The sequence below is a fragment of the Monodelphis domestica genome, chromosome 4, assembly GCF_027887165.1.
Source record: "Monodelphis domestica isolate mMonDom1 chromosome 4, mMonDom1.pri, whole genome shotgun sequence".
Classification (NCBI taxonomy): domain Eukaryota; kingdom Metazoa; phylum Chordata; class Mammalia; order Didelphimorphia; family Didelphidae; genus Monodelphis; species Monodelphis domestica.
In genome coordinates this window covers 175,414,441-175,439,815 of record NC_077230.1, presented here as the reverse complement: position 1 = coordinate 175,439,815, position 25,375 = coordinate 175,414,441, and the positions used below count along the sequence as shown (strand labels likewise).

The 25,375-nt window shown below is 38.9% G+C and overlaps 1 protein-coding gene and 2 long non-coding RNA genes across 6 annotated transcripts in view; 1 reads left to right on the top strand and 2 right to left on the bottom strand.

Annotated features, from left to right (window-relative positions):
* Positions 1 to 5,527, top strand: part of LOC100016648 (sodium channel protein type 9 subunit alpha) — a 228,785-nt gene extending 223,258 nt beyond the window's left edge. The window contains exon 27 of the mRNA XM_007494304.2: positions 633 to 5,527. Within this exon, the coding sequence (XP_007494366.1) occupies positions 633 to 1,825 (1,193 nt within the window). The 3' untranslated portion in view covers positions 1,826 to 5,527. The remainder of the gene's footprint in view (positions 1 to 632) is intronic.
* On the bottom strand, positions 91 to 16,175 carry LOC103097367 (uncharacterized). The gene is made up of 3 exons (XR_467587.3): positions 15,841 to 16,175; positions 679 to 858; positions 91 to 534 (listed from the first exon to the last, which is right to left on the bottom strand). It is a non-coding gene; the product is annotated as an uncharacterized LOC103097367 (long non-coding RNA).
* Positions 16,176 to 19,327: 3,152 nt separating this feature from the next.
* Positions 19,328 to 25,375, bottom strand: part of LOC103096867 (uncharacterized) — a 61,264-nt gene continuing 55,216 nt past the window's right edge. For 3 of the 4 annotated variants that reach the window (XR_008911766.1, XR_008911767.1, XR_008911768.1), the window contains one exon: positions 22,540 to 24,138. This is a non-coding gene — a long non-coding RNA (uncharacterized LOC103096867). Of the gene's footprint in view, positions 24,139 to 25,375 lie in introns of all 4 variants that reach the window. The other variant, XR_008911765.1, reaches the window with a different exon arrangement.

The window sequence follows — 25,375 nt, the reverse complement described above, 5'->3', positions numbered from 1 at the left end:
ATAACTCACAAGCACCAACGAATGTATTTCTTTTATGAATTTCCCAGAGGACTTCAAAATAAAAGGCAATTAAATTACACAATGAGAAAATGAATGAATGTGTTTTTTTTAATATGTATAGCAAAATAAATATAATTATATTTTTGGTGATGAACAAGAAGTGGCTGGATTACTATCATTCAGGTATCCAGTAGAGTGGATTCTTGCATTGAGAGAAGGGTCACATTAAATGACCTTCAATGTCTCTTCAGCTTTAGGAGGTTATATCCATGGTACTGTTATTGATCATTAATCAACATTATATGTCCAGAATCTGTGGTTCCTTTTATGTGGATCATTTTTTCATCCAATAGTGAACATTGTAAACTTCTGGCCATAATATTGCCAGTGAAGTCATGCAGTGGAAGTCCATGAAAATGCAAGGCTCAGTTTTCTCTAAAGTAGCTCAGTTTTGCAATTTGTATTGATTGAGACTCAGAGAGGGAATGTTAGAATTGCAATTCTAGAGACAAGGGAAAACTTAGAACTCTTAGCCTGGAGCAAAAGATAAAAAGAAAAATGGGTTAACCTCAGGAGAACATCATGTATGTGCAACTACATTTAAATATTTTCTGTTTTATATTCTTTAACAGGTATGTTTTTAGCTGACTTAATAGAAAAATATTTTGTGTCTCCTACCCTGTTTCGTGTGATCCGGCTTGCCAGGATTGGCCGAATACTTCGTCTCATTAAAGGGGCGAAAGGAATTCGTACACTGCTTTTTGCTTTGATGATGTCCCTCCCTGCTCTGTTTAACATTGGGCTCTTGCTGTTTTTGGTCATGTTTATCTATGCCATCTTCGGAATGTCCAATTTTGCCTATGTTAAAAAGGAAGAAGGAATTAATGACATGTTCAACTTTGAGACCTTTGGCAACAGCATGATCTGCCTCTTCCAGATTACCACATCAGCTGGTTGGGATGGTTTGCTTGCACCCATTCTTAACAGTGGACCCCCAGACTGTGACCCTGAAAAAGTTCATCCTGGAAGCTCTGTCAAAGGAGATTGTGGCAACTCTTCTGTTGGGATTTTCTACTTTGTCAGTTACATCATCATCTCATTCCTGGTGGTGGTAAACATGTACATTGCTGTAATCCTGGAGAACTTCAGCGTTGCTACTGAAGAAAGTACAGAGCCTTTGAGTGAGGATGACTTTGAGATGTTCTATGAGGTTTGGGAGAAGTTTGATCCTGATGCCACCCAGTTCATCGAATACAGTAAACTCTCTGATTTTGCAGCTTCATTAGATCCTCCCCTTCATATAGCAAAACCTAATAAAGTCCAGCTTGTTGCCATGGATCTACCCATGGTAAATGGGGACCGAATTCACTGCCTAGATATCTTATTTGCTTTCACAAAACGAGTGTTGGGTGAAAGTGAAGAGATGGACACCCTTCGTTTACAGATGGAAGAGAGATTTGTGGCTGCAAATCCTTCTAAAGTTTCTTTTGAACCCATCACGACTACTCTCAAACGAAAACAAGAGGAAGTGTCTGCTACTATTATTCAGCGAGCATTTAGACATTACCGCTTAAGACAAAATGTCAAGCACATATCGGGCATATATAACAAAGGGGGTGAAAGAGTTGATCTCACTATGAAAGAAGATATGGTCTTTGGTAAGGTTAATGGAAACTCAACTCCAGAGAAAACAGATGAGGTGACTCCTTCTACCACCTCTCCACCTTCTTACGATAGTGTGACAAAGCGGGACAAAGAAAAATATGAAAAGGATAAAGCAGAAAAGGAAGACAAAGACAAAGATGGCAGAGAAGGCAAAAAGTAATAGAGAATTCTGTTTTGTCATCACTTGTTGATTACCTGGGAAGAGACCTATCATGTCAATGAATGTGACTTTTGTAAGAGGTTTATGCCAAACTGACTTTTTTTTTGTACCAATATACGCTTAAAGTCAGTGCTCCTAACAATATAGTGACCCTTCATTGACTACCAGTGATTCTGTAAAAAAGAGCAGAGATTTTGATAAGAGGTTTACTCTTTGCACTGTTCATTGATCCTGTAGCAAACAAAAGATCTTCTCAGAAAATAGGGACTATTTGATGAAGAGAGGCAGAATCCAAGTTTTCTGCTTTGGGTCAAACAATTGTATTTACAATGGTCACAATTCTGTAATCTTTTCACTTTTTCTTTCTTTTTGGTTTGTTATTCATCATACCCACAAACATAAACACATTGATGTAGGTAATTGCTCCAAAAAATACATTTTCACTTAGAAAAGCAGCAAAGGGAAAAGTGTTTTGCTCTCATTCTCTCCAACACCAGTAGTCACTATGACTGAGATCTTCACTTTTACACAGGGAAACCTACTGCTAACCGTGCATAAAAGGATTTCTCTATTATGAGGTGCTTCATTTCATTCTGTGCTGCATCAGAAGTAGTTGTTTTCAGGCTTGTAAAAAAAGCATTGATATCCCTAAATAAGTAAGTGGATAACTTTTATTAATATATCAACTGAACAAAGTCATCCCAAAAGATTTGTGCTGAAGATCCCATGTTTCTATTTTTAACTCTAGTGCTGCACTATTTACAGGTGAAAAGACAGGGGAGGTCTGCATTATTCACATTCAAATATAAGCAATTTATAGATCAAAGAAGCAATTTTTGAGTGTTTTCTTAATTATTAAAAATCAAATGTTGCTTCAAATGGCCCTAAAGCAAGGGTGGCCCAACTATAAACCGATTTGTTACATTGTTCATACCTTCTCCTGCAGTATTTCTGGTCAATCCTTCAGCTCTAAACCTCACTGAAATATGCTTTCTGTAAATAGCAATTTGATACCATGGTGCATGTTGAGCAAACAGATAAATGACTTGGGCACAGTATTTATTGCCTCAAATATGTACTGCCTCACATAATTGGCAAGCTTTCAATTGGCAACCTGTTGAGCTTTGAATAGTAATCAGAAAAGTAAAATAGAAAGATCATTTCACTGGAAGTTTCAAGGCTTTGCTCTACCACTAATGAACTATGTAACCCTGACTGAGTTGCTTACCTAATCTGAGGCTCAACATCGTTTGAAAACGATGAGGCTAGATGATTTCAGAGCTGTTCCCCAGCTAGAACATGCTTCCACTGACTATATTCTCTATTCAGGTTCAGTACAGTACCAGTAGTTTGCAGTTTACAAGAAACCCATGTTTATCTTACCTATGTTGTTATCATGTTTCTTTTCCCTTTTGCAAGCCCTATCAATGGTAACTTGTACCCTGCCCCCCATGACATTAAGCCACAATGATATATTTTTTCTGTCTAAAGTCACTTATCTAGGGGGGGAATAATTGAGGGCCACAGAAGTTTTTTGTTGTTTTTTTTGTTTTTGTTTTGTTTTTTATATATTTTTTAAAGTACTAGCTCTTTAATTTAAGAGTAAAAAAAAAAAAAAAGACTGTCTTCCAAAACCCGTGATAAAGATTTGCATAGAAATACACATAAAGGACCATAAAATTTCCTTCATAGAAAAAGAAAGAGATACAGAAATATAGAATCATGGACTTTCATGGAGTAACATCCCCAATTCCCATGCTATGGTTCTTTTTAGATTGTTATCAATTGAAACTTTTAGACCTGTGTTATAATTTTTGCAGCTCTAGCATATAAAATATCATATAAGCCCATGAAATTAATCCAGCAGAATGTGGATCCAACTTTTGTTTCAGCGAGTTTTAACAACATTTTTTGAAATAGATACCATGCAGTGTTTTCCGAAACTTTATAGGGCATTGCATCCTGGCTTGGCCTATTAAGATAAATCAAGATGATTTTATAAAATAACTTATAAAGATAATATTTTTATCATTTTTGTACATTCACACTATCCCCTTTCATTTATGCTCAAAAGTTCCTTCTCATTGTTTTAAAGCCATATAAATATCTAATTAAGAAATTTTCATACAGAATAAAAATGTTCTTTGTTTTTTTTCATTGTCCACGTTCTTACATTGTACCATTTTAATGTGAACAACTTTGAGTTGAGACTGGAACTTCAATTCATGTATTTCTTGGATGTCTCACTGGGAAAGAAAAGATTTTAAACTCTTTCCCCTTATTCCGTGTGTAGAAAAATGGGTAGATTACACAAACTTTTTGCCCCAATAATACAAACCAATAAGAGGCATGATTGCAAAGAGGATAATGAGCTGGACAGAAGAGAATAAACCAGGGCTCAAGTCCTACCTCTAAACTTTACTGGCTTTGTGACCTGAGGGGGTAACTCAACAGCTCAGTGACCCTGGTGATTGTTTAAGACCAGAAATTGGAGATCATGTGCCAATCTTCATTGAGGAAATACTTCACTGGGAGCTTCCTCTGCCAATGAAATCACAGGTCCATTAAAACTTTATGTATACACATAGAAATGATATGTATCATTAACATGCATACATATATACACACATGTATATATACATATACAAATATACACATTCATATCTACTTTGTATATTATTTGTATATATGTTTATATATAATTTGTATATATATATGCACATATATAACAGTGGACTTCTAGCGATCATTGACAGTCAGAGTTGAAGCTTTGGTGATTGTAGCACAAATAAAAGTAAATTTACATCATTTTTTTTCATTTAAACTATTATTTTTTAAATGTTAACTGCCTGCAGGAGACACTGCCATACATATAACCAACCTATATTATCCTTAGACTAATTTAACAAATAATTGTGACATCTTCATGAAATTTTCTTATTTGTTTTTATTTTTGTTAAGATCAACATAACAAAAGGAGCTACTGTATATAACAAAGTAACTTCAAATGGAAAGCAAACTGCTTTGCAGAATGAGGCTATTTTAGAGCATCTATCTGAATATAAGGCTAAGATGAAAGTGAGTGAAGCTGACTTATTCTTCATGACTGACATAATTTAGGCAAGGAAACTGATGATCGTGGTTCTCTCCCTAATGGATGTGTGTCAACTCCTACTCTCACAACCACATCTAATAAATTAGTATCTTTTTATTGCTTTTATTAAAGTAAGTAAAGGTGAAAATGAACTAGAAAAAGGACATTAAAAAAGAACACTAAATGGAACTGAAATAAGATCCAGCTAGAATAGAAGGCCAAATGATATCTTGGGATCAATAAATAGAGCAAAAAGATTCAGAAGTATCAACATATTCATTTCATGTAGGCATTATTGTTTACTCCCTTTATTGTTCTACTATAAAATTGTGGGGACAAACAATGATGAAAAATAGTTTCATGAAAGTGATAAAATGACCATGAATATAAAATATAACTTTTCTGTACTGTTTATTTAGAATTATGAAATTTTCAATTCCCTAGATCTTGGAAAAAAAAAAGGAGTTTGTCATCAATAGCATAATAAGCCAATTGTATTTGGTCTAACACATTGTAATAGAAAGTGAGAATAAAAACCATTAGAAAAATTAAGTCATTTGTGTATAAATGTGTCTTCTCTTCTACCAAAAGTGATTATAATTCTCATCATACTTTCTGGCAAAATGTTTGCTATTATAAATAGAGGCATCAGACTCACAGCCACTACAACCTTCACCAGATTAAAACATAATTGGAAAATGTTTAACAAAATAAAAACAGAAAAAATTGTAAGGATTAAAAATGGTTTAATTAAATTTATGAGTAAAAAAAGGTTGATATGTTCATGGTTTAAGCTAAACTATGAGTTAGTAAGCTGTTTAGTAGCTTTATTTATAGCAAGGTAGAGATATTAAAGTGGGAAATATATGAAGGAGGTAAAAAATATCAGCTACCTAAAAATATCCCAAGTCCTAAACCTAGTGTTTCCAGAAGGTGAATGCAAACCTCATCAGTTCATGAGAGTGTCTCCAGTCAGGCTTTCCAACAACCAAAGACCAATCAATGACACAGAGGCTGAGCCTCAAAGGGCAGTCTCTCACTGAAAGGAGGCAAAAGTCTCACTGGAGTAAATGTTCCTCTTCAGCCTTAATCTCCAATGCAGGAAGCCTAATCATCAGAATCCAAAGTCCGGATCAGGAAGCCAAAATCCAAAGAGCCAAAAGATGTTGAAAACCACCAGGAACCTTCAGCACACAAGAGGCCAAGGCCTCCAGGAATCCCACTACAGCTCATGCTTCTGAGGCTAAGGGCATCCCAAGAATGAAGAGGCAAATATCTCTCAGGCTCCTGCTTAATATACAATTTTTCTCTGCCCATCAGCTCTCCTCAGGAATCAATCACAGCCTTTCAATTTGCCTAGCACTGGGCGAAGGGGGGGCTGGGGGCAGTACTTGTGACCTTTTAGGGTATAAACTTTCTTTGTTAGTGACTTACTAAATGTTAAGTAGGGGTACTTTAAGTTATTGATTGATTAACTTAAAATAGACAAAGGAAATAAAAATTCCCTTTCATAATGTATATAATTTTAATCTGTGGTCTTCTAAATCAATAAGTAGCCAAGAAGAATCAATTTCTATGTGAGTATACTACTACTGCTCTCATCCAAAGAAAAAATGAGAAAAATCAGGAATTTTGAATATAAAATTTTAAAATTACCCTAAGAGCTGAAAAAGATGAAAAATATGTTGTTTTATGATTCATCATGATGAACAAGTAGAGTATGAAATTGAACTAAACTTCATCTGTAAAGTATCATCAATGTCACATCAGTGAACAAAAACCAACAATTATTTGTTTTTGTTCAATGCTGAAAAGAATTGACAAATGGATAAAGGACAAAAAATAATTTGGTAACAAAATAAAGAGAAAAATATAGCTCTGATTTGGTTAAATCATACATTCCTTCTTATTTCTCATTTAATATTAGTCTCAAGATTGAAACATAAAAAAGCACCAATAGATGCACAACTTGTGACCTGATTAGCAATATGAATACCAGGGCATGCCACTATTAATATCGTGTAGAATTTCTTCAAGGCAAATTTGGAGGATTTTTGTACCTTAAGTTTGCACAGTTGGACTTCCGGTTAAGATGGCGGCTTAGAGAAAGCTGAAGTTCAGATCTCCGGAAAACCCTTCCCGACCGATCTCAAACTAGAAGCTCCTAAGGCGCCGAAATTCAAAACGATCAACAGCACAGACCCTGGGAACCCTCCTCCTGGACCTGGACCCGGTTCAAAAGGTACGGCTCCCCTTAAAAGCCAGAACCCGAGATCCCTCGGACCTCAGGGGTAGGAGCGCAGAGTCCAAGGCTCCCGGAAGCGGCAGCCGCGCCGGGCTCAGAGAGCAGGGTCTGAGGAACAACAACCCTCAGGGTCTTCTACCCAAGTCCCAGTCCGGGTGAAAGTTACTGCCTGGGGCTTCCGCTGCAGAGAGCCTGTCGGTCCGGGTGAAAGTTACTGCCTGGGGCCTCCGCTGCAAAGAGCTGGTCGGTCAGGGTGAAAGTTACTGCCTGGGGCCTCCGCTGCAGAGAGCTGGTCAAAACAACAGCAACCCTCAGGGCGGGCAAGACAGCCTCACGGGCTGGATCCTGCTATCCAAGTCTCAGTGAAAGTCTGTGCTCTCGGAGCTTGGGGAAGCGGCAGCCCATCCCCCCGCAGGCCGACGAAACAGCCTCACGGCCAGGGATTCTGAAGGCAACTTCCGGAAATCGAGCCAGGGGGAGAGTGTGGCCTCGTGGTCCGACCCTTCCATTCCAGTTCCAGTGAGGCATATTCAGTTTAACCCAGGGAACGCTCATAGAACCAACATCTGCCCAGGACTAAAGCCTCTGATCACCAGACAAAGACAAGAAAAGCCAATCCTCCACGTTCAGAGATGACAAACTCCACAGAAGCACAGAAGCCCCAAAATACCAAGAAAAATAAGAAGAAAGGGGCGACTCTGGACACATTCTATGGAGCCAAAATACAAAATACAGAGCAGATAGAAGAAGATATACAAGAAAATTCTCCAAAATCTTCCAAAGGAAATAGAAACTCTCCACAAACCCATGAAGAATTTGAATCAGAAAGGACCAAAAAGATGGAAGCCCTCTGGGAGGAAAAGTGGGAAATGATGCAAAAGAAATTCACGCATCTACAAAACCAGTTTGACCAAACTGTAAAAGAAAACCAGGCTTTAAAGCAAGAACTAATAAAGCAAAGCCAAAACACCAAGAAATTAGAAGAGAACATAAAATATCTCACCGACAAGGTGATAGATCTGGAAAACAGGGGGAGAAGAGAAAATTTAAGAATAATTGGACTCCCAGAAAAGCCAGAAATAAACACCAAACTGGACATGGTGATACAAGATATAATCAAAGAAAATTGCCCAGAGATTCTAGAACAAGGGGGCAATACATCCACTGACAGAGCTCACAGAACACCTTCTACACTAAACCCCCAAAAGACAACTCCCAGGAATGTAATTGCCAAATTCCAAAGCTATCAAACAAAAGAAAAAATCCTACAGGAAGCCAGAAAAAGACAATTTAGATATAAAGGAATGCCAATCAGGGTCACACAAGACCTTGCAAGTTCTACGCTGAATGATCGTAAGGCATGGAACATGATCTTCAGAAAGGCAAGAGAGCTGGGTCTCCAACCAAGAATCAGCTACCCAGCAAAACTGACTATATACTTCCAAGGGAAAGTATGGGCATTCAACAAAATAGAAGACTTCCAACTTTTTGCAAAGAAAAGACCAGAGCTCTGTGGAAAGTTTGATACCGAAAATCAAAGAGCAAGGAATACCTGAAAAGGTAAATATTAAGGAAAGGGGAAAAATGTTATCTTCTTTTACTCAAACTCTCTTCTATAAGGACTACATTTATATCAACCTATGTATACTAATATGTGGGGAAAATGTAATGTATAAATAGGGGGTAAAGAAAGACCAAATAGAATAATGGTTCTCACACAAAGATTCACAGGGGAAGGGGAGGGGAAGAAAACTCCTATAAGAAGGAGAGGAAGAGAGGGGGGGGGGTTTACTTAAACCTCAATCTCAGGGAAATCAATTCTGAGAGGGAAAAACATCCAGATCCATTGGGATCTTGAATTCTATCTTACCCAACAAGGGTAAGGAGAAGGGAAAACCAAGGGGGGGAGGGGGAGAGGGAGAACAAAAAGGGAGGGAAAGAGAGGGGGGAGGGGGAGGGAACAAAAAGGGAGGGACTAAAAAGGGAAACATCAAAGGAGGGGACAAGGGGGACTGATTCAAAGTAAATCACTGGACTAAAAGGTAGAGCCGAAGAAGAAAAGGTTAGAACTAGGGAAGGCAATCAAAATGCCAGGGAGTCCACAAGTGACAATCATAACTTTGAACGTGAATGGGATGAACTCACCCATAAAACGTAGACGAATAGCAGAATGGATTAGAATCCAAAACCCTACCATATGTTGTCTTCAAGAAACACACATGAGGCGGGTTGACACCCACAAGGTCAGAATTAAAGGATGGAGTAAGACCTTCTGGGCCTCAACTGATAGAAAGAAGGCAGGAGTGGTAATCATGATATCTGATAAAGCCAATGCAAAAATAGACCTGATCAAAAGGGATAGGGAAGGTAATTATATTTTGTTAAAAGGGACTCTAGACAATGAGGAAATATCATTAATCAACATGTATGCACCAAATAATATAGCACCCAAATTTCTAATGGAGAAACTAGGAGAATTGAAGGAAGAAATAGACAATAAAACCATACTAGTGGGAGACTTAAACCAACCATTATCAAATTTAGATAAATCAAATCAAAAAATAAATAAGAAAGAGGTAAAAGAAGTGAATGAAATCTTAGAAAAATTAGAATTAATAGCTCAGATAAAGAAATCAAAACTATTAACAAGCACATGAAGAAGTGTTCTACATCTCTTATAATCAGAGAGATGCAAATCAAAACAACTCTGAGGTATCACCTCACACCTAGCAGATTGGCTAACATAACAGCAAAGGAAAGTAATGAATGCTGGAGGGGATGTGGCAAAGTAGGGACATTAATTCATTGCTGGTGGAGTTGTGAACTGATCCAACCATTCTGGAGGGCAATTTGGAACTATGCCCAAAGGGCGACAAAAGAATATCTACCCTTTGACCCAGCCATAGCACTGCTGGGTCTGTACCCCAAAGAGATAATGGACACAAAGACTTGTACAAAAATATTCATAGCTGCGCTCTTTGTGGTGGCCCAAAACTGGAAAACGAGGGGATGCCCATCAATTGGGGAATGGCTGAACAAACTGTGGTATATGTTGGTGATGGAATACTATTGTGCTCAAAGGAATAATAAAGTGGAGAAGTTCCATGGAGACTGGAACAACCTCCAGGAAGTGATGCAGAGCGAGAGGAGCAGAACCAGGAGAACATTGTACACAGAGACTAATACACTGTGGTATCATCGAACGTAATGGACTTCTCCATTAGGGGCGGTGTAATGTCCCTGAACAACTTTCAGGGATCCAGGAGAAAAAAAAACACCATTCATAAGCAAAGGATAAACTATGGGAGTGGAAACACCGAGAAAAAGCAACTGCCTGAATACAGAGGTTGAGGGGACATGACAGAGGATAGACTTTAAATGAACACTCTAATGCAAATACTATCAACAAAGCAATGGGTTCAAATCAAGAAAACATCTAATGCCCAGTGGACTTACGCGTCGGCTATGGGGGGTGGGGGGGAGGAAAAGAAAATGATCTATGTCTTTAACGAATAATGCTTGGAAATGATCAAATAAAATATATTTTAAAAAAAAAAAGTTTGCACAGTTATAATTTTATTATTACTGTATTATCTGTTTTTAGATTTAGAAATCATAACCTCTTAGTCTTGAAGGATCCTCATAGGTCATCTTATCTTACTCATCCCTGAGCATCAATGTCTAAAAAATCCCCGAAAAACTTTTCTCTTAGAATCAATACTGATTACAAATTCAAAGGCAGAAGAACTGTAAGGACTAAGCCATAAGAGCTAAGTAAGTGACTTGCCTAGGGTCACAAAGCTAAAAAGTATCTGAGAACAAATTTTCATCCAGCACTCTTCTGTCTCTAAGCTCTGTTTTGCTGAGCCATAACTGCCCCTAGCAATGCTTTTAACACATGTTCATGGAGCTTTTGCTTGTAAATAATAGAAAACTCAGTATTCCCAAAAGCGCCTGTTCCACTTTTAGTGGAATCTATGAGTATAATGACTTTCCCCCTTAAAAAACAAAACAAAACATTTATTTGCTAACTTCTATTCGTTGCATCTTGTTTTGTTATTTGGCATCAGAGCAAAATGATAATCTCTTTCCCACTTTAAAGTCCTTCAAATATGAAAGATTGCAATATTTTCTAAATAGTCTTTTCTCCAGATAGTCACTTCTAGTTCCTTGAGTATGTCAGATCTAATTTGAGTAACATGAGGCAGAATTATATATTCCTTTATTTTCAACACTCAGCTTCTGTTAATATAGTGTTAGTTTGTTTCATAAACTTGGAGGCATATTTGACTTCTCCCTGTATATATTTCACCTTTTGGCTAAACTTGTCAACTGTACCTCTATCTTTTCTCATATCTCTAGCCTTCTCTCTACTCACATAAATGCTGTCCTAGATGAGACTCTTCTCATCTCTCACCTGGGCCCTTGCAATAGCCTCCTACTTAGTCTCTGCCTCCCTTCTGTCTCTCCCGTCTCTAAGCCATTCTTCACTCAACTACTAAAGGATATTCCCAAAAGATGGGCTTGATCACATCACTCCAGTATTTAATAAAAGTAAACTCTTGTGACTCCCTACCATTTCAAGATGAATTATTATTTTGGGTTCATTTCAAGTATATTTATCCTCTATAAACATGTTTATGTGATCAGTCTGTACACAAACATATGGACGGGTAAGATGGTGAGAACAAAGGCTGTCAGGTGGCCAGTCAGAAATACTGGGGGAAATTAAGAAAGTCTTCCAAAATGTTGGATAGATAACATTGGGAAATTGGGGGGAGGAAAAGAATGAGGATACATCAGGTTGGACAGGCATGGGTGAATTGTGATCTTCATCACTGGAGTTAATTCCCAGAACAATAAGATCACAGATATATTTGAATATTATTTGTATACGTCTGCTATACTCCTAAAACGTGAGCTCATTGGGGGTGAGCTCTATTACTGTCCGACAATCCACAGTCTTAGTTCCTTAGGACACTGAGAACTTAAGGGGTTTTTCCATGTTCACGAAGTCCAGAAATATGAGAGGAAAGACTTGAAACCAGGTCATCTTGACTAGAAAGCCAGTCCTCTCTCCATTTCTCAACCTCAGTGTTATTTTGAACACTTGGTATCATTTGAGGAACTTCATTAAAAACTCTCCTTCAATACAGATGTCCTATAATCAGAAAAAGAACCTTGTAGGGCATTTTGACCACATATTAACTATGTCTTCAGTATATGGAAAATCAGTGCATCCCTTTGTCCCATGTGAATTTGTAGTTTTCAATTAGCTTTCAAATAAAGTGTGCCAAAAATCATAGAAAATATTCATAGTAATAATTACAATATTTTTAAAATCCAAATAATGATAGAATTTAAAGCTAGGAGGTTCAAATAAATCATTTAGTTAAAACTCTCTTATTGTACAAATGAAGGAACTGATGATCAGAGAGTTTACTTTAAATGCTTCAGTTAATCTCTTATTCTAGTAAGGTATAATAGATGTTAGTCTTCTTAAAAAGATGCCCATATAATCACAGCATCTCAGAGTTGGTCTTATGGCCAACTCTTCCTGAGAGAAAAAACCCCAATGCTACAGCCCTGAGAAATGTGTCATCTAGCCTTGGCTTATAGATTTCTGATGTTAAAGAACTCACCATTCCCTGAAGTAACCTGTTTTGCTTTTGGATATCCCTCATGTGGGGAAGTTGTTTTAAGTGATCAAACCTAAATTTGTCACTTTGAAATTAAATTCCATCTTTGCTCCTCATTGTCCCCTTTATTGAAAAGGCTTATTCCTTTTGAGTATGACTACCTTTCAAATATTAGAAATAGCTGTTATGTTCCACTGAGTCTTCTCTTTGATGGATTGAACATCCCCAAGTCCTTCAATCAGTCCTCATATCATATGAACTCAAGACCTTTCACCATTCTGATTGCCCTCCTCTGGATTCTTTTAGTGTTCTTCCTAAAACATGGTGCCCAGAACTTCAGTGGAAAGTGGTCAGAGGAACTGAGTTTGAATCCCAGCTCTTTCACTTGCTATCTTTTTTTAAACCCTTACCTTCTGTCTTAGAATCAATACTGTGTATTAGTTCCAAGGAAGAAACGTGGTTAGGGCTAGACAAAGTGCCTTGCCTGAGGTCACACAGCTAGAAAGAATCTGAGTCCACATTTGAATCCAGGCCTTCTGACTCTTGGTCCAGCTCTCAATCCACTGAGCCACTTAGCTGCCCTATCTTATCTTTTTTTTCTCTTTCTGGTTAAATGTGACATATTTTCTCACCTACGGAAAGAACAGATTGGGCTAGATAACCTCTAAGACCCCTACAGATCTAAGCATGATCCTCTGAGAACACTACTATAACCACACTATGACTAAGGTAAGATACATCAAGATTATATCTCCTCATTTCTAGAAGCTATTAATGGTAGCTCTGATCACATTAGCCTTTGGAGTAGCTATTTCACAGTTAACACATATTGAGCTTGCAGTACTCTCAAACACTTAGATCCTTTCCAGGTAAATTCTCTCTCTCTCTCTCTCTCTCTCTCTCTCTCTCTCTCTCTCTCTCTCTCTCTCTCTCTGTGTGTGTGTGTGTGTGTGTGTCTGTCTCTTTCTCTCTATCTCTCTATATATATACACATACATATATATATTTAACACAAAAGGCAAAAGAGAACTTTAATTGGGACTGAATTCTCAACTCAATTCTCAAATTAATGCAGACCATTCTGGTTTCCAAATGTTAAAGCATAACATGCAAAAAAGAACAAAGAAATGACCAGGAATCCATTAGTCAACATGTGAAATTCTTGCCCAACAGCCTTAGCAATTTAAGCACAAAAGAGGTTTCTGATCACAGTCTTCTTGATTTGTAAATCTCTCCCTTTCAAATGAACATCTCCTCCCCCCAGAGTGTATTTGGGTATCAGCTGGGCATGATGCCCACTGTCAGAACAGCATTAAATCCCAGAGCTTTTCAGCTGTATCTTTGGTCCCAGGCTCCCTGCCATCATCAGTGTCATAATAGTGCCTTGTAATTCATTTGTTTAGGGGGACTGGGCAATGTAAGACCTTAAATTTCTTGCTGCTAAATATTATCTTAAAGAAGACATATGAGTCCAGAATGGGAATCAGGGAGGGCTGATTTCAAGTGCCACATCCAAATGCAAACTGAATATTTTATTCTGGGTAAGTCATTTAAACTTTCAGTGGCTCTGGCAAATCTCTAATGCTACAAATTGCAGAAAAATTGTCAAGCTGCATTTCTAAAGTTCTTCATTGAAGGTTCCCTATATAATAATAATGGTCATGATAAAAGCAATAACTAGTATTGAAATAGGGCTTTAAGATTTACAAAGAGTTTTATAAATGTTATTTTATCCTCACAGTGGCCTTGAGAAGTAGATGTCATTATCATCTCCATTTTACAGTTGAAAAAAACTGAGGCAAATGAAAGTTAAATGACTCATCCAAGGCCCAGCTAGTAAATGCCTTCAACAGAATGTGTCAGACTTTCCTGACTTTAGGTCCAGCACAAGCAACATGTAGCTGCACTAATGAAATCACAACTTCCCAGTCTCCCCCAATTTTCATTTCATTAGATTTGGACAAGTGTTTTTGCTGTGCTTATCAATTTCAATTATAACTCTGCTATATGTTATCTCACCCCATTCCTATCCCTCTGATTTTTGTGGCATCTGCAAATAGAATAAAGTTACCACCTATGCCTTTATGTTATGGAGGTATTGATAAAACTATTAAGTAATAAAAGGACTAAACACAGAACTCGAGGTCATTCTCTTGGAGACCTCTTTTCAGTTGAAACTGAACCATTTTTAGTTTGTGTTGTCATGAGATACAATAGATGTTACTTCTATAAAGTACAGTTAACTTTCAATTAACCAAATGTATCTTGGAATCTACATTTTCTTGGAATTGTAAACTGTTGCCTTGATCACCATCAAGCTATGTTACCCAGGGCAATAGATTTAATCTCTCTGGTTCGAAGGTCTTCATTTTATAAAAATAATTTTGGACAAAAACCTTACCTTCTGTCTTAGATCCATAGGGAGAATCAGTTCCAAGGCAGAAGAGCAGTAAAGGTTAGGTAAATAGGGTTCAATGATTTGCCCAGGGTTACACAGCTGAAAAGTGTCCTCCTAGTTTTTATAAAGAGAGCATTTTGGAAACCCTTAAGTATTATATACATCCAAGTTATTTATGCTATTCTTTGCCCCCCGGGTTCACTAGTCCACTTTTCTCCTTCCTGTTCCTCCAAACTATATGTTTAGAATAATTCAATAGTAATGAAATAAAGTTTAATTGGGAAATTAAATGTGACCTCATGTTCAGGATAAAACCCAAAAGGCTTTATTGATTATCTACCTCCCTGACGCCCTCTTCTGGCAAAGAAAACTGGGGATTAAGAAAAACAAACCTTTTTTTTTGTTCCCGATGAAATATCTTCCCTAGCACCCTAATGGAATGAAGATACCTTGAAGCCAGATGCACCTGATAGCTCTTACTCAGGAAAATAGCCATTTGTTCTTCCAACAGTCTGAATTCTGGCACCGGGAAAGTCTTGGTTTTTGGACCACTCAATCAACAAATGTTTATTAAGTGCCTACTACCCATCGGGCGCTGTGCTAGGTGCTGACAAGACAAAGACAAATACGACTCCGTACCAGATTCAACAGGAAGAATCCTGGCATCTCTGCTTCCCAGAGATCTCTGCAGCCACCTGGCAAACACTCTCCATCCTATCGCAAGTTTACTCACGCTGCATTGCTCCGCTATGAAGAACTACCACTTCTCTCTGTGGTATCTGTGTGATCCGCCCCCCTCTTCTCCTAGCCCAATAGATGCCTTGGATCTAATCCCTGGCCAAGGAATTGATGTCTCCCACATCCGTTAGCAGCTTGATGAATAGATCCGACTGCTGCCTAACCCAACAAAGTGAGCTGCGGGTCTACATTACCATCCCTGAGGTGGGGGAGGGATTGGGGGCAGGCTTCCGGGCACGTGAGCTCTGCCGCGGAGCCATCCAATGCACATAGGCAAGGGGACATGAATAATGTACAGTCATAAACAAGTGGCTTTATCAAACACCCTACATTTCACTCCATTCCCAAGTGCTTTGTAAGGGAAGTAATTGGAGAGGTCCATTAGCAATTGATCTGTATGGGAAGGAAGCTAATTTTAAAAGCACTGAGAGGCCTCCACAAGTTCCCCTTTCAGCTAATAAATGGAAAAGATCAAGAAAAATCAGCCTATCTGACATGCTAGTGTAGGGTTTCTTCTGCAACTGAATTACATGTTACTAAAATCTACTCTCTTCTATCAAATGATGTTTGAATAGCAGCTTTGTCTTAAGAACTAATCTACACATGGAGTCCCGGATCTTGGATTTTTTTTTTCTTTCAGCAGGAATGAGCCAGGAAGTTGTTTATATTGCTTCCTCCCCTTCTAGGACCTCTGGTGGAGTCTGGGAGCAGCTAAAAGCTTTAGGGTCTTTTGCGTGGCTTCTCCACTAGAAAGAGGTTTGAGAAGGGCACTGAAAAGCCAAAGGAAAAGGATTACAGATCCACAATATGGAAGACAACTGAAGATACTGACTTGGTCATAGGGGTCCTGCTCATTTCAATTTCAAACTCAATTCAAGGGAGAAACCAGTGGGATTCATTCAGTCTAGTTCAGAAACTAGGACTAGAGACCTTCCATATATATATAGAGAGAGAGAGAGGGAGAGAGAGGGAGAGGGAGAGGGAAAGGGAGAGGGAGAGGGAGAGGGAAAGGGAGAGGGAGAGGGAGAGGGAGAGACAGACGGACAGAGAGAGGTAGAGACAGACAGACAGACAGACAGACAGAGACAGGCAGAGACAGAGAGAAAGAGAGAGAGAAGTTTCCTAGTTGCCTACATGACTTCTTTTGGGGTTATATAGCCTGAGGTTATATAGCTGATTAGCAACTGCCCTGCCATATGGAAGTCTCAGCCTCTAAAGAAAAATGATCCTTCTCAGAGAAGCAGCAGGGCAAAACCTCAGATGATGGCAGTTAAAGATGCCCGAAGGGCAGAGCAACCACATGGGGCTGAAAGAAATCTTCCTTTCATAATACAGAGGACACAACACTAAAACCAAAAGTCCTCATTAGGAACCCACTTCTTTTAGAAACATCTAGGTGGTGCAGTTGCACAGGAAGACCTGAGTTCAAATGCAGCCTCAGAGACTTAGTTGTGTCACTCCAGATGAGTCACTTTATCTCTGTCTGCCTCAGTTTGCTCAAAATTTCCCAGGGTTATGAGGATCAAATGAGATAATAATTCTAAAGTGCTTTACATAGGCTTGTTTTCACCTCCCTCCTTCCTTCCTTCCTTCCTTCCTTCCTTCCTTCCTTCCTTCCTTCCTTCCTTCCTTCCTTCCTTTCTTCCTTCCTTCCTTCCTTCCTTCCTTCCCTCCTTCCTTCCTTCCTTCCTTCCTTCCTTTTTTCCTCCATCCCTTCCTTTCCCTCAATAACAAATGTTTGACAAACACTAAACAATTTCTGTGTTCCAAAGTGTTGTACTAGCCATTGGAAAGAAGACACAAATGAGAGCTCCTTGCCCTTAAAATGCTTACATTCTAGTGGAAGGAAACATGAATACAATTAAATTAACAAATTATGAATAAAGGAAATACAAGTTACATGCCTTTTTGTTTCATACAGATCCTAGGTTTCCTCCTAAACCCAATAGCCTACCTTCCAAGAGGGTCATTGTCTCTGGCTCTTCAAGTTCCTGAAGAAAGCTTAGATTTGTCCTTGTCTAGATTTCCCCCAATGTAGCCCCCAATGTCCCTAGAACCTACATAGGTTTATTCATTGTACAATATAAGTACCAAGCAGGAGGGTACTGAAGCTAAGTTCTTACTTTTCAGTGTTGAGAATTTATATCTGTGTCAATAAATAGAACTATGAACTTTATTTTCAGGGAAATAGTCATTAAGCATTTACCAGCTCACCCCTGATACCAGGCATGAAAATGGTATCATTTCTTCAAAACAGAAAATACATAAGCACAAAAGGACTCATTGTAGTCCATAAACAAATGCAAAAAACTTAAAGGCCAATCATTTCTACCCAGAAGGTAAAAATATTGATGGAGAAGCTAAAGAAATATATTCCGTTCCTCTTTGAATTACTTCACCTGAGCAACCTGAGCAACTCAGCAATTTTGTGGATCTCTTGGCCCCTGGTGGCATGACTTTAGTCCCTCTGCAGTAAGCAGGACCTCTGTGGAGGATCTTCTTCTCTGAGAATTATGCTGTTATTGAACTCTTCCTTTGAGAGACTAGTGCCTGACTCTCAAAATCGGAAACTCTAGAGCTCAGGAAACCTCAAACTTGGGAATTTGAACTCAGAATGATATTCAAGCTGAAAACATCCATTCTCAGAATCATTAGCCTCTGACATGTTCAGAAAAAGACAGAAAATCAGAAAAATGTAGCCAGGTATTAGAGCTCCAGGAACTACTTTCTGGGGGTGAAATAGATGAAAACGGGTCACTTACCATATGATTCAGCTGAAAGTATTTGTTTTCTGCTCTTGAGGTAGGACCTTGACAGGATCTCATTTCTATCAAGTGTCTGAAATAGGATTCAAACTTAGCTCACATTGATTCCAAGTCCAACACTCTAAATATACTACAACAGCAAGCTATTTTATAAACAGAGGGTGTGGTTTCTCTGATAAGAGTCCAGCATCCCAAGATATCAATCAATCAATCAGCAGAAGGCAGCCATTGTCTGTAAGTACAATTAGTTGGGTTGTCAATGTACAAGTCTATCTCCATGGGAGGGGTATCTTTCCATATCCTCAACAAGGTCTACAGCCTGTATAATATCATCAACTTTATTCGAAAGACTCAGAAAACTGAACTGAGAATCAGAAAACTGGGGCACAAAGTTATATTCTGGCCAAAAGTACCTGCTGTTGTCCTAGAGGATGTCCCATGCAAAGATGAAATGGAAAAGTGACTCATTAAACATGATGAGGTCTTCCAGATGCTCTGTCTTCAGCTCATATTTAATTTCATCAAGCCACCAAATAGTACAATCCCTTAAATGAGATCTAAAAATATTCAGGTTCATTCTAGCATTTCACACAAGAAAAAAAAACAACAAAAAAACAACCAAGGAGATGAAGATAGTGTTTAATTGGTCAGATTATGCAATGTAATGTAGGGCCCATTGATTACATATTTTAGGCAGGAATTGTTAGTGGATGATGAGTTTGATCTAGAAATTGAGTAAAAAGAAGAAAACAAGCTATGTTCCATTTAAGAAATGCTTTCTCATTTATATATTGGTCACATCAAAGGCAAAATATATACATCCAGGGACCATATATGCTTCACTCTTTTTAAAAGCATTTTTTTTTGCTGATGCTTTTTGGTATTTATAAATTATTTTAATTTCCCAATAATACCTGAATAATATGAAAAAGTTAAACAAAATGCACAAGTAGAGAAATTACATTTGGCAAAAAATATAGCAGTCTTTGTCTATAGTCCACAACCTTTCTACCAAGAAGAAGAAGTTGTGTTTAATCGCCATCATGGTATGGGGGAAATAGTACAATATTTGGAGTTTAGGGACTGGGCGGGCCGCTTAGTACCTGTGTGATCTAAGGTAGGTCACTTAATCTATCTAATCCTTTTTTCTGTCATCTGTAAAATGATAAGTTTTGACTACATGACCTGTAAGGTGTCTTTCCTCTCTACATTTATTACCCTATAATTTATTAGATGTTGGGTTTACTCTAAATTCTGATATCTGTTACTATTTTTTATTTACATTATTGTAATCAGGGTGTACTTTTTTCTTTCAGTTTTGACTTGCTCAGTAACAAGAAATTCATACAAGTCTTCACATAATTCTCTAAAATCTTCATATTTGCATGTTTTATATACCCTGCCATCTTCTAAAGTCTCCAACCTCCTGTCTCTCCTGCTCTACTTGCCCTAGCTGACATCTCTGTTTTCTACTCTAAAGATCTTCAGAGCTGGAAAGTTCTGGATCTGTCCTAAAAAGCTAATAGATTCCATATACCCTCTTAATTTGATCTCAGTAAAGTAGAAGCTTTATTCAAAGCCATATTTTATTGGAGTACCACATTTCCCTTGGCTGGAAGTCTTACACTGAAACTAGGAAATTATCTTCACTGGATAGCCATCTCAATAGTCTCAGAAGCTCATAGATTTAGAACTGTAAAGGATCATAAAGGTGAATTCCAAGCTTCTTATTGTTCCAATGAGGAAACTGAGGCACCAGGAGCTTAAGTGACTTATGCAAAGTCTAATGAGTAAGTGACTTGCCCATTAGTCACACACACACACACACACACACACACACACACACTAATGACAGAATCCAGATCCTCTGACTTCAAATGCAGCTCAATTTCCCCCTAACTGCATTGCTTCTGGCATCAGCTCCCTTATTGCTAGCCACCATCTATCAACAATTTGTTATTAAGACAAAAGAAAAGCAACCAACCTTTACTTGTCTGCCACAGCTAAAACAGAGCAGTAAGTCCCATGATGTCTCATCATTGCACAGCAAGGCCTCCTCCAAGCATTGCATAGCTGTAGCATGAAAAAATCTGATTTTACAAGGAATTTATTTCATCATGAGTCACACTGATGAAATCTGCTGCACCTTGGAGCACAAAGTTGATTTCCAGCTCTCTCTCCTGGCTCTGAGCTGGTCCCATCACCCTGGGTGGAAGGGGGTCACTGAATTAGCATATTCTGTTTACTGCCTTCCCCCTTGTGCTTCTGTGGTCCCCACTCTGTCTTCCTTTAAGTTTCCTAACTGTCTTGTCTCTGTCTTCCTTCTGTAGACATTTCCAGCTTCCCTGGTCCCTCGGATCTGGCCGGTATTTACAGACGGCTCTTTTTGGCAGAGTTGACAGCTCTAGAAATTGTGAGCTAGATCAGCATCACCCCCTCAGCTGGAAATCCTAGCTCTTTCCAGCTCAGCTAGTTCTTATTCCAAGTGGGGTGAAGCCAACGCCATCCTAGCCCTGGTAGCCTTGCTTCCTTCCTAGTATGCCTTCCCCAAAGGGTCTTCCTAATTATCTAGGGAGTGACAGAGCATCCTAGTTGTCTCTCACTTGGATTTCATCAAGCACAAGGTGTTTATTTTCAAAATCTATCAGTGATCGGCACAGTTCCCTCCCCACCACTTCCAATTCTTGGGAAAAATATACTCAAAGTAACTCCTGAAATATGCACAGTGGGGAAAGCTGCTTACTTGGAATAGGAGGATGCCTTCAATCTTCCCAAGTTGGAGCACTTAGAGAATGCCAGACCTGAGAATTCTGCACTAGCTCTTGTCAGTTGGTCTGGGTTTTATTGAATTTTTATTATATAGGGACAACTACACGGCTTATTGGATATAGCTCTAGCTCTGGAGACAGGAAGTCTTGGGTTCAAATTTGGCCTCAGGCACTTCCCAGCTATGTGACTCTGGGCAAGTCACTTAACTCCTGTTGCCTATCCCTTACTGCTCTTCTGCCTTGGAGCCAATACACAGTATTGATTCTGAGATGGAAAGTAAGGGTTTTTTAAAAGATATATGGAGACTATATGGGACACATATGGAAAATATAATAACTGATGGAGAAGGCATTAGCAGCTTTGGGGGCCAGGAAAAGCCTCTGACAGAATGTATAGCTTGAACTGAGGTTTTGGAAAAAAAAACACACAGAAAGAGGGAAATGAAGAGGCAGTGGTGCGAGGCAGGACCTTCTAGGCAGAGGGGACAGCTCATGCAACAGCATACAGACAAGCACTAGAGATCAAGTGTGGTATGCAATGAACAACAAGTAGGTCAGTGGCCATCACATAGAATGCACAGAAGGGAGGAAAGGATAAGAAAACCAGAAAGGTAGGAAGAGGTGTGAAGGGCTTTAAAGGTCAAATAGAGGACTTTATACTTGCTCCTGGAAGTAATAGGGAGCCACTGCAATTTACTGAGTAAGGGAGTGCTCTGATCAGACCTAAGCTCTTATACTTGTTTACTAAATTTTCTTTTAATTATCATGATGAGGCTTCATTCAGTACCCCATTAACTTCCAAAACAAAATGTCCCTCCTTAGACTTAACCCCTTTCCCTGGGCTATCTCCCCATTTATATATATATATATATGTATGTATGTATTCCAAAAGGTCAAGGACTGATCCTGCTTTTGAATTCCTATCTCCAGGGTTTAGCATCATATTGGCATTTAGTAATAAACGTTTTGTTAAAATTTCATTCAAGGTCCCTTAAGTTATGAAAGACCTTGAAGTCTTCTAGTTCAACTTTCTCATTTTACAAATTAGGAAAATCATGTGCAGTTAGTCAGTCAGTCAACAATCAGCAGCCAGCATTTATTAATATTTATTGAATGCTTGTTATGCTCTGGGCTCTGTACAAAACTGTGAAGTTGCAAAGAAAGGTAAAAACAGTCTGCAGACCATAAAGATCCCACATTCTAGTGTAATCTAGGTCTCAAACATGACGTTTTCATAAGACTTTTTTTTTTTTTACTGGTGAAGAGAAAGAGTTTTCCTAGTAATAAGGAGAATCCTTTACACATGGCAGGTGCGAATCCTAGGTTACATTGATGTGGCAAAAAAAAAATGCAGAATATTTTATGTACGAGATACCTCAAATTGCATAGATGGTATGTAACAGGACTACTCATCATTATGGAATATTAGGTTGGAAGGAATCTTAGCAATCATCTAGCTGAGTCTCCCACACAATTCATGAATTCTTACTATGACATTCCTAAAGAAAAATGATCTAGTTTCATGCTTGAACATTGCCAATACAGGGAAATTCATCACCTCATGAGGGTCCACACCATTGTTTTATATCTTTAAATGGCTGCCTGTTCACTAGATTATATTAAATTGAAATGTGATTTATAGAGTCTCTGGTAATTTTCTATAGCTACTTGTATGTCTGAGATAGAGAACACTACAGTCTCTGAAGAATTAAAAATAAGTGCCAGCTGGAGGGCAATGGAAAAGCTCACGGCAGATATAAATAAATAACCTACAACGTATTACAGAGAAATATGAAGTAGAGTAAAAAGATGCCATCAAGAAAAATTGATGGCCAAAATATAGTCAAGAGCTAAAGATAATAGTGGACTGTCACTGCAGGCTCCATTGCTATCCTCATAATCAGGTGGGTCTAGAAGTTGAAGCAAATTTAGAGTCCATCTAATCCCAATCCCTCCCTTCCATATGAAGAAACCGAGACCTAAAAACTTAATTTTGCTAAGATCACACAGATAATTAGATGAAGGATTGGAACGTGATGTTTTGATTCCCATTCACAGTTCTTTCAACTGGACATACTATCAAGAGAAAGCCCAAAACAAGAACAAAAACCCATCTGTACATTGGGAAGAGCCTTTGTGGTGAGCTCATGGGAGAATGTAGGAAAAAGTCATAGAGGTCAGACAACAGCCATGATTGGGGTTCTATCTGTGTGGTCAGGGGAGGGAAAATCCCCATCCTCGAGAGCAGAGATCAATCTAAGTGTTGAAGTCCTTCCGGTATCTGGATGGCTATTTGTCGGCAGCTTTCTCAAGGTCTCATTGCATCTCCAACTGGAGCTTAGCGCAGATTCTTCAGGAGAAAGGCAAAGCACGCCCCAGATAAACAAAGCAGCACTGCCCTCTTCCTCTGAGCGAAGGATTTGCTCACTCGGAGCTACAAGCTGTTCACTTTAAGAGCACAGTGGATCTCCTGGCGCTGTGTAAAGATGGCTTTCCTGGAGGAAACTTGAGCTCTCTGAGTTCTCAGGTGGCTCAAAGAGGAGGAACAGCAGCTTAGTCAGAGCCACATCAATATCCCCCAAGTCCTGGGGATTTGCAGTCTCCAGGCGAAACTGAATGCAGGGGAGGCCCCTTATTCAGGGTATTCTTGGGAAGAGAATGCAGTTCTGAAATGAGTTCAGAAAAGGACAGACGGTCAATGACAACATACTAAGAACAGAAACAGGAATGATAACAAAAGAAAGAACTGGCATCCACATTCTGTTTGATGGTTAACAATGCATTTCATATACATGAGTTCTGTGGATATTATTATTCACTCCGTTTTACAGATTAGAAACAGCTTAGGAAAGATTCAGTGACTAGGCCAAGGCCATATGGTTAAGAAATGGCAGAGGTAAGACTAGAATTCAATGTTTCCTGACCAAGTCCAGTCCTCTAGCAAATTTTACTCCATGGTTTCATAAAGGAGCCATTTTTCCATCCAGGTGGGACACTATCAATAAAACAGGCTGAATTATTGCCAAAAGTGGCAATGATTTCTTGATCGTAGGGTACCTTTGCTCCTCCCCTATCCAAAAAAAAAAAAAACCAACAACAACAAACAAAACCAAAAAACAAAACAGATGGCTGATGATTGGTCTCTTTTAGGAGCCTGTTTTCCAATGACTGAAGTACTTCATTTCCCCCTTTTCTGTTCTGAGTGTCCAAAAGAGAACTGCATGCTGTGTGAAAGCTACTCCCACTGACCATTCTGGTCCTACCTGTGAAGTGATACCACAGAGGGAAAGAAAAGGAGGGGCAGCAACTAATTCCTGGTCTGTGGAGAATCATAGCATGAAAGGGTCTTTGAAGTTGGGATAGCCATAGGGATCACAACACTCAAAATCTAGCACTGTGTGATAGAGACATGAAGAGAGAAAGGTTTTGCAGGACTTGTGGACCAAGATGCAGGGCTGGAGCTGGAGCTTTAGATGTCAGTCAAGGGGTTTATTGGGATAACAGGATGGGAAACTGAGGGAAGAGGGAAGAGGATTTCCATAAAATACGGGGATGATATTAGGAAGGTTTGTGGGAGTATCCCAGTCACAAACTGTGACTCTGAGACAGGGAGATGGAGGACAATTGTTTGAATCTTCTTTCTTCTTCACCAAGAAAATCTCTTCTTCAGTGTCAACTTCAACTGCTCAGAACCAGAGAGAAATCCAAAAAAAACCAAATCAGCTTCACAAAGGTCTTTCAGCCAGCTTCAAACCTCCAGGGAAAGAGAGTGTGACTTCCAGTCAGAGACACAGAGACCAAAAGCCAAGTTTCTCCTCTCAGTGTGGACAGCAAAAGCCCCCAACTGCCCCTCCTGGGAACATTCCTTTGGAATCTTCTCTTGACTGACATCTAGAGCTACAT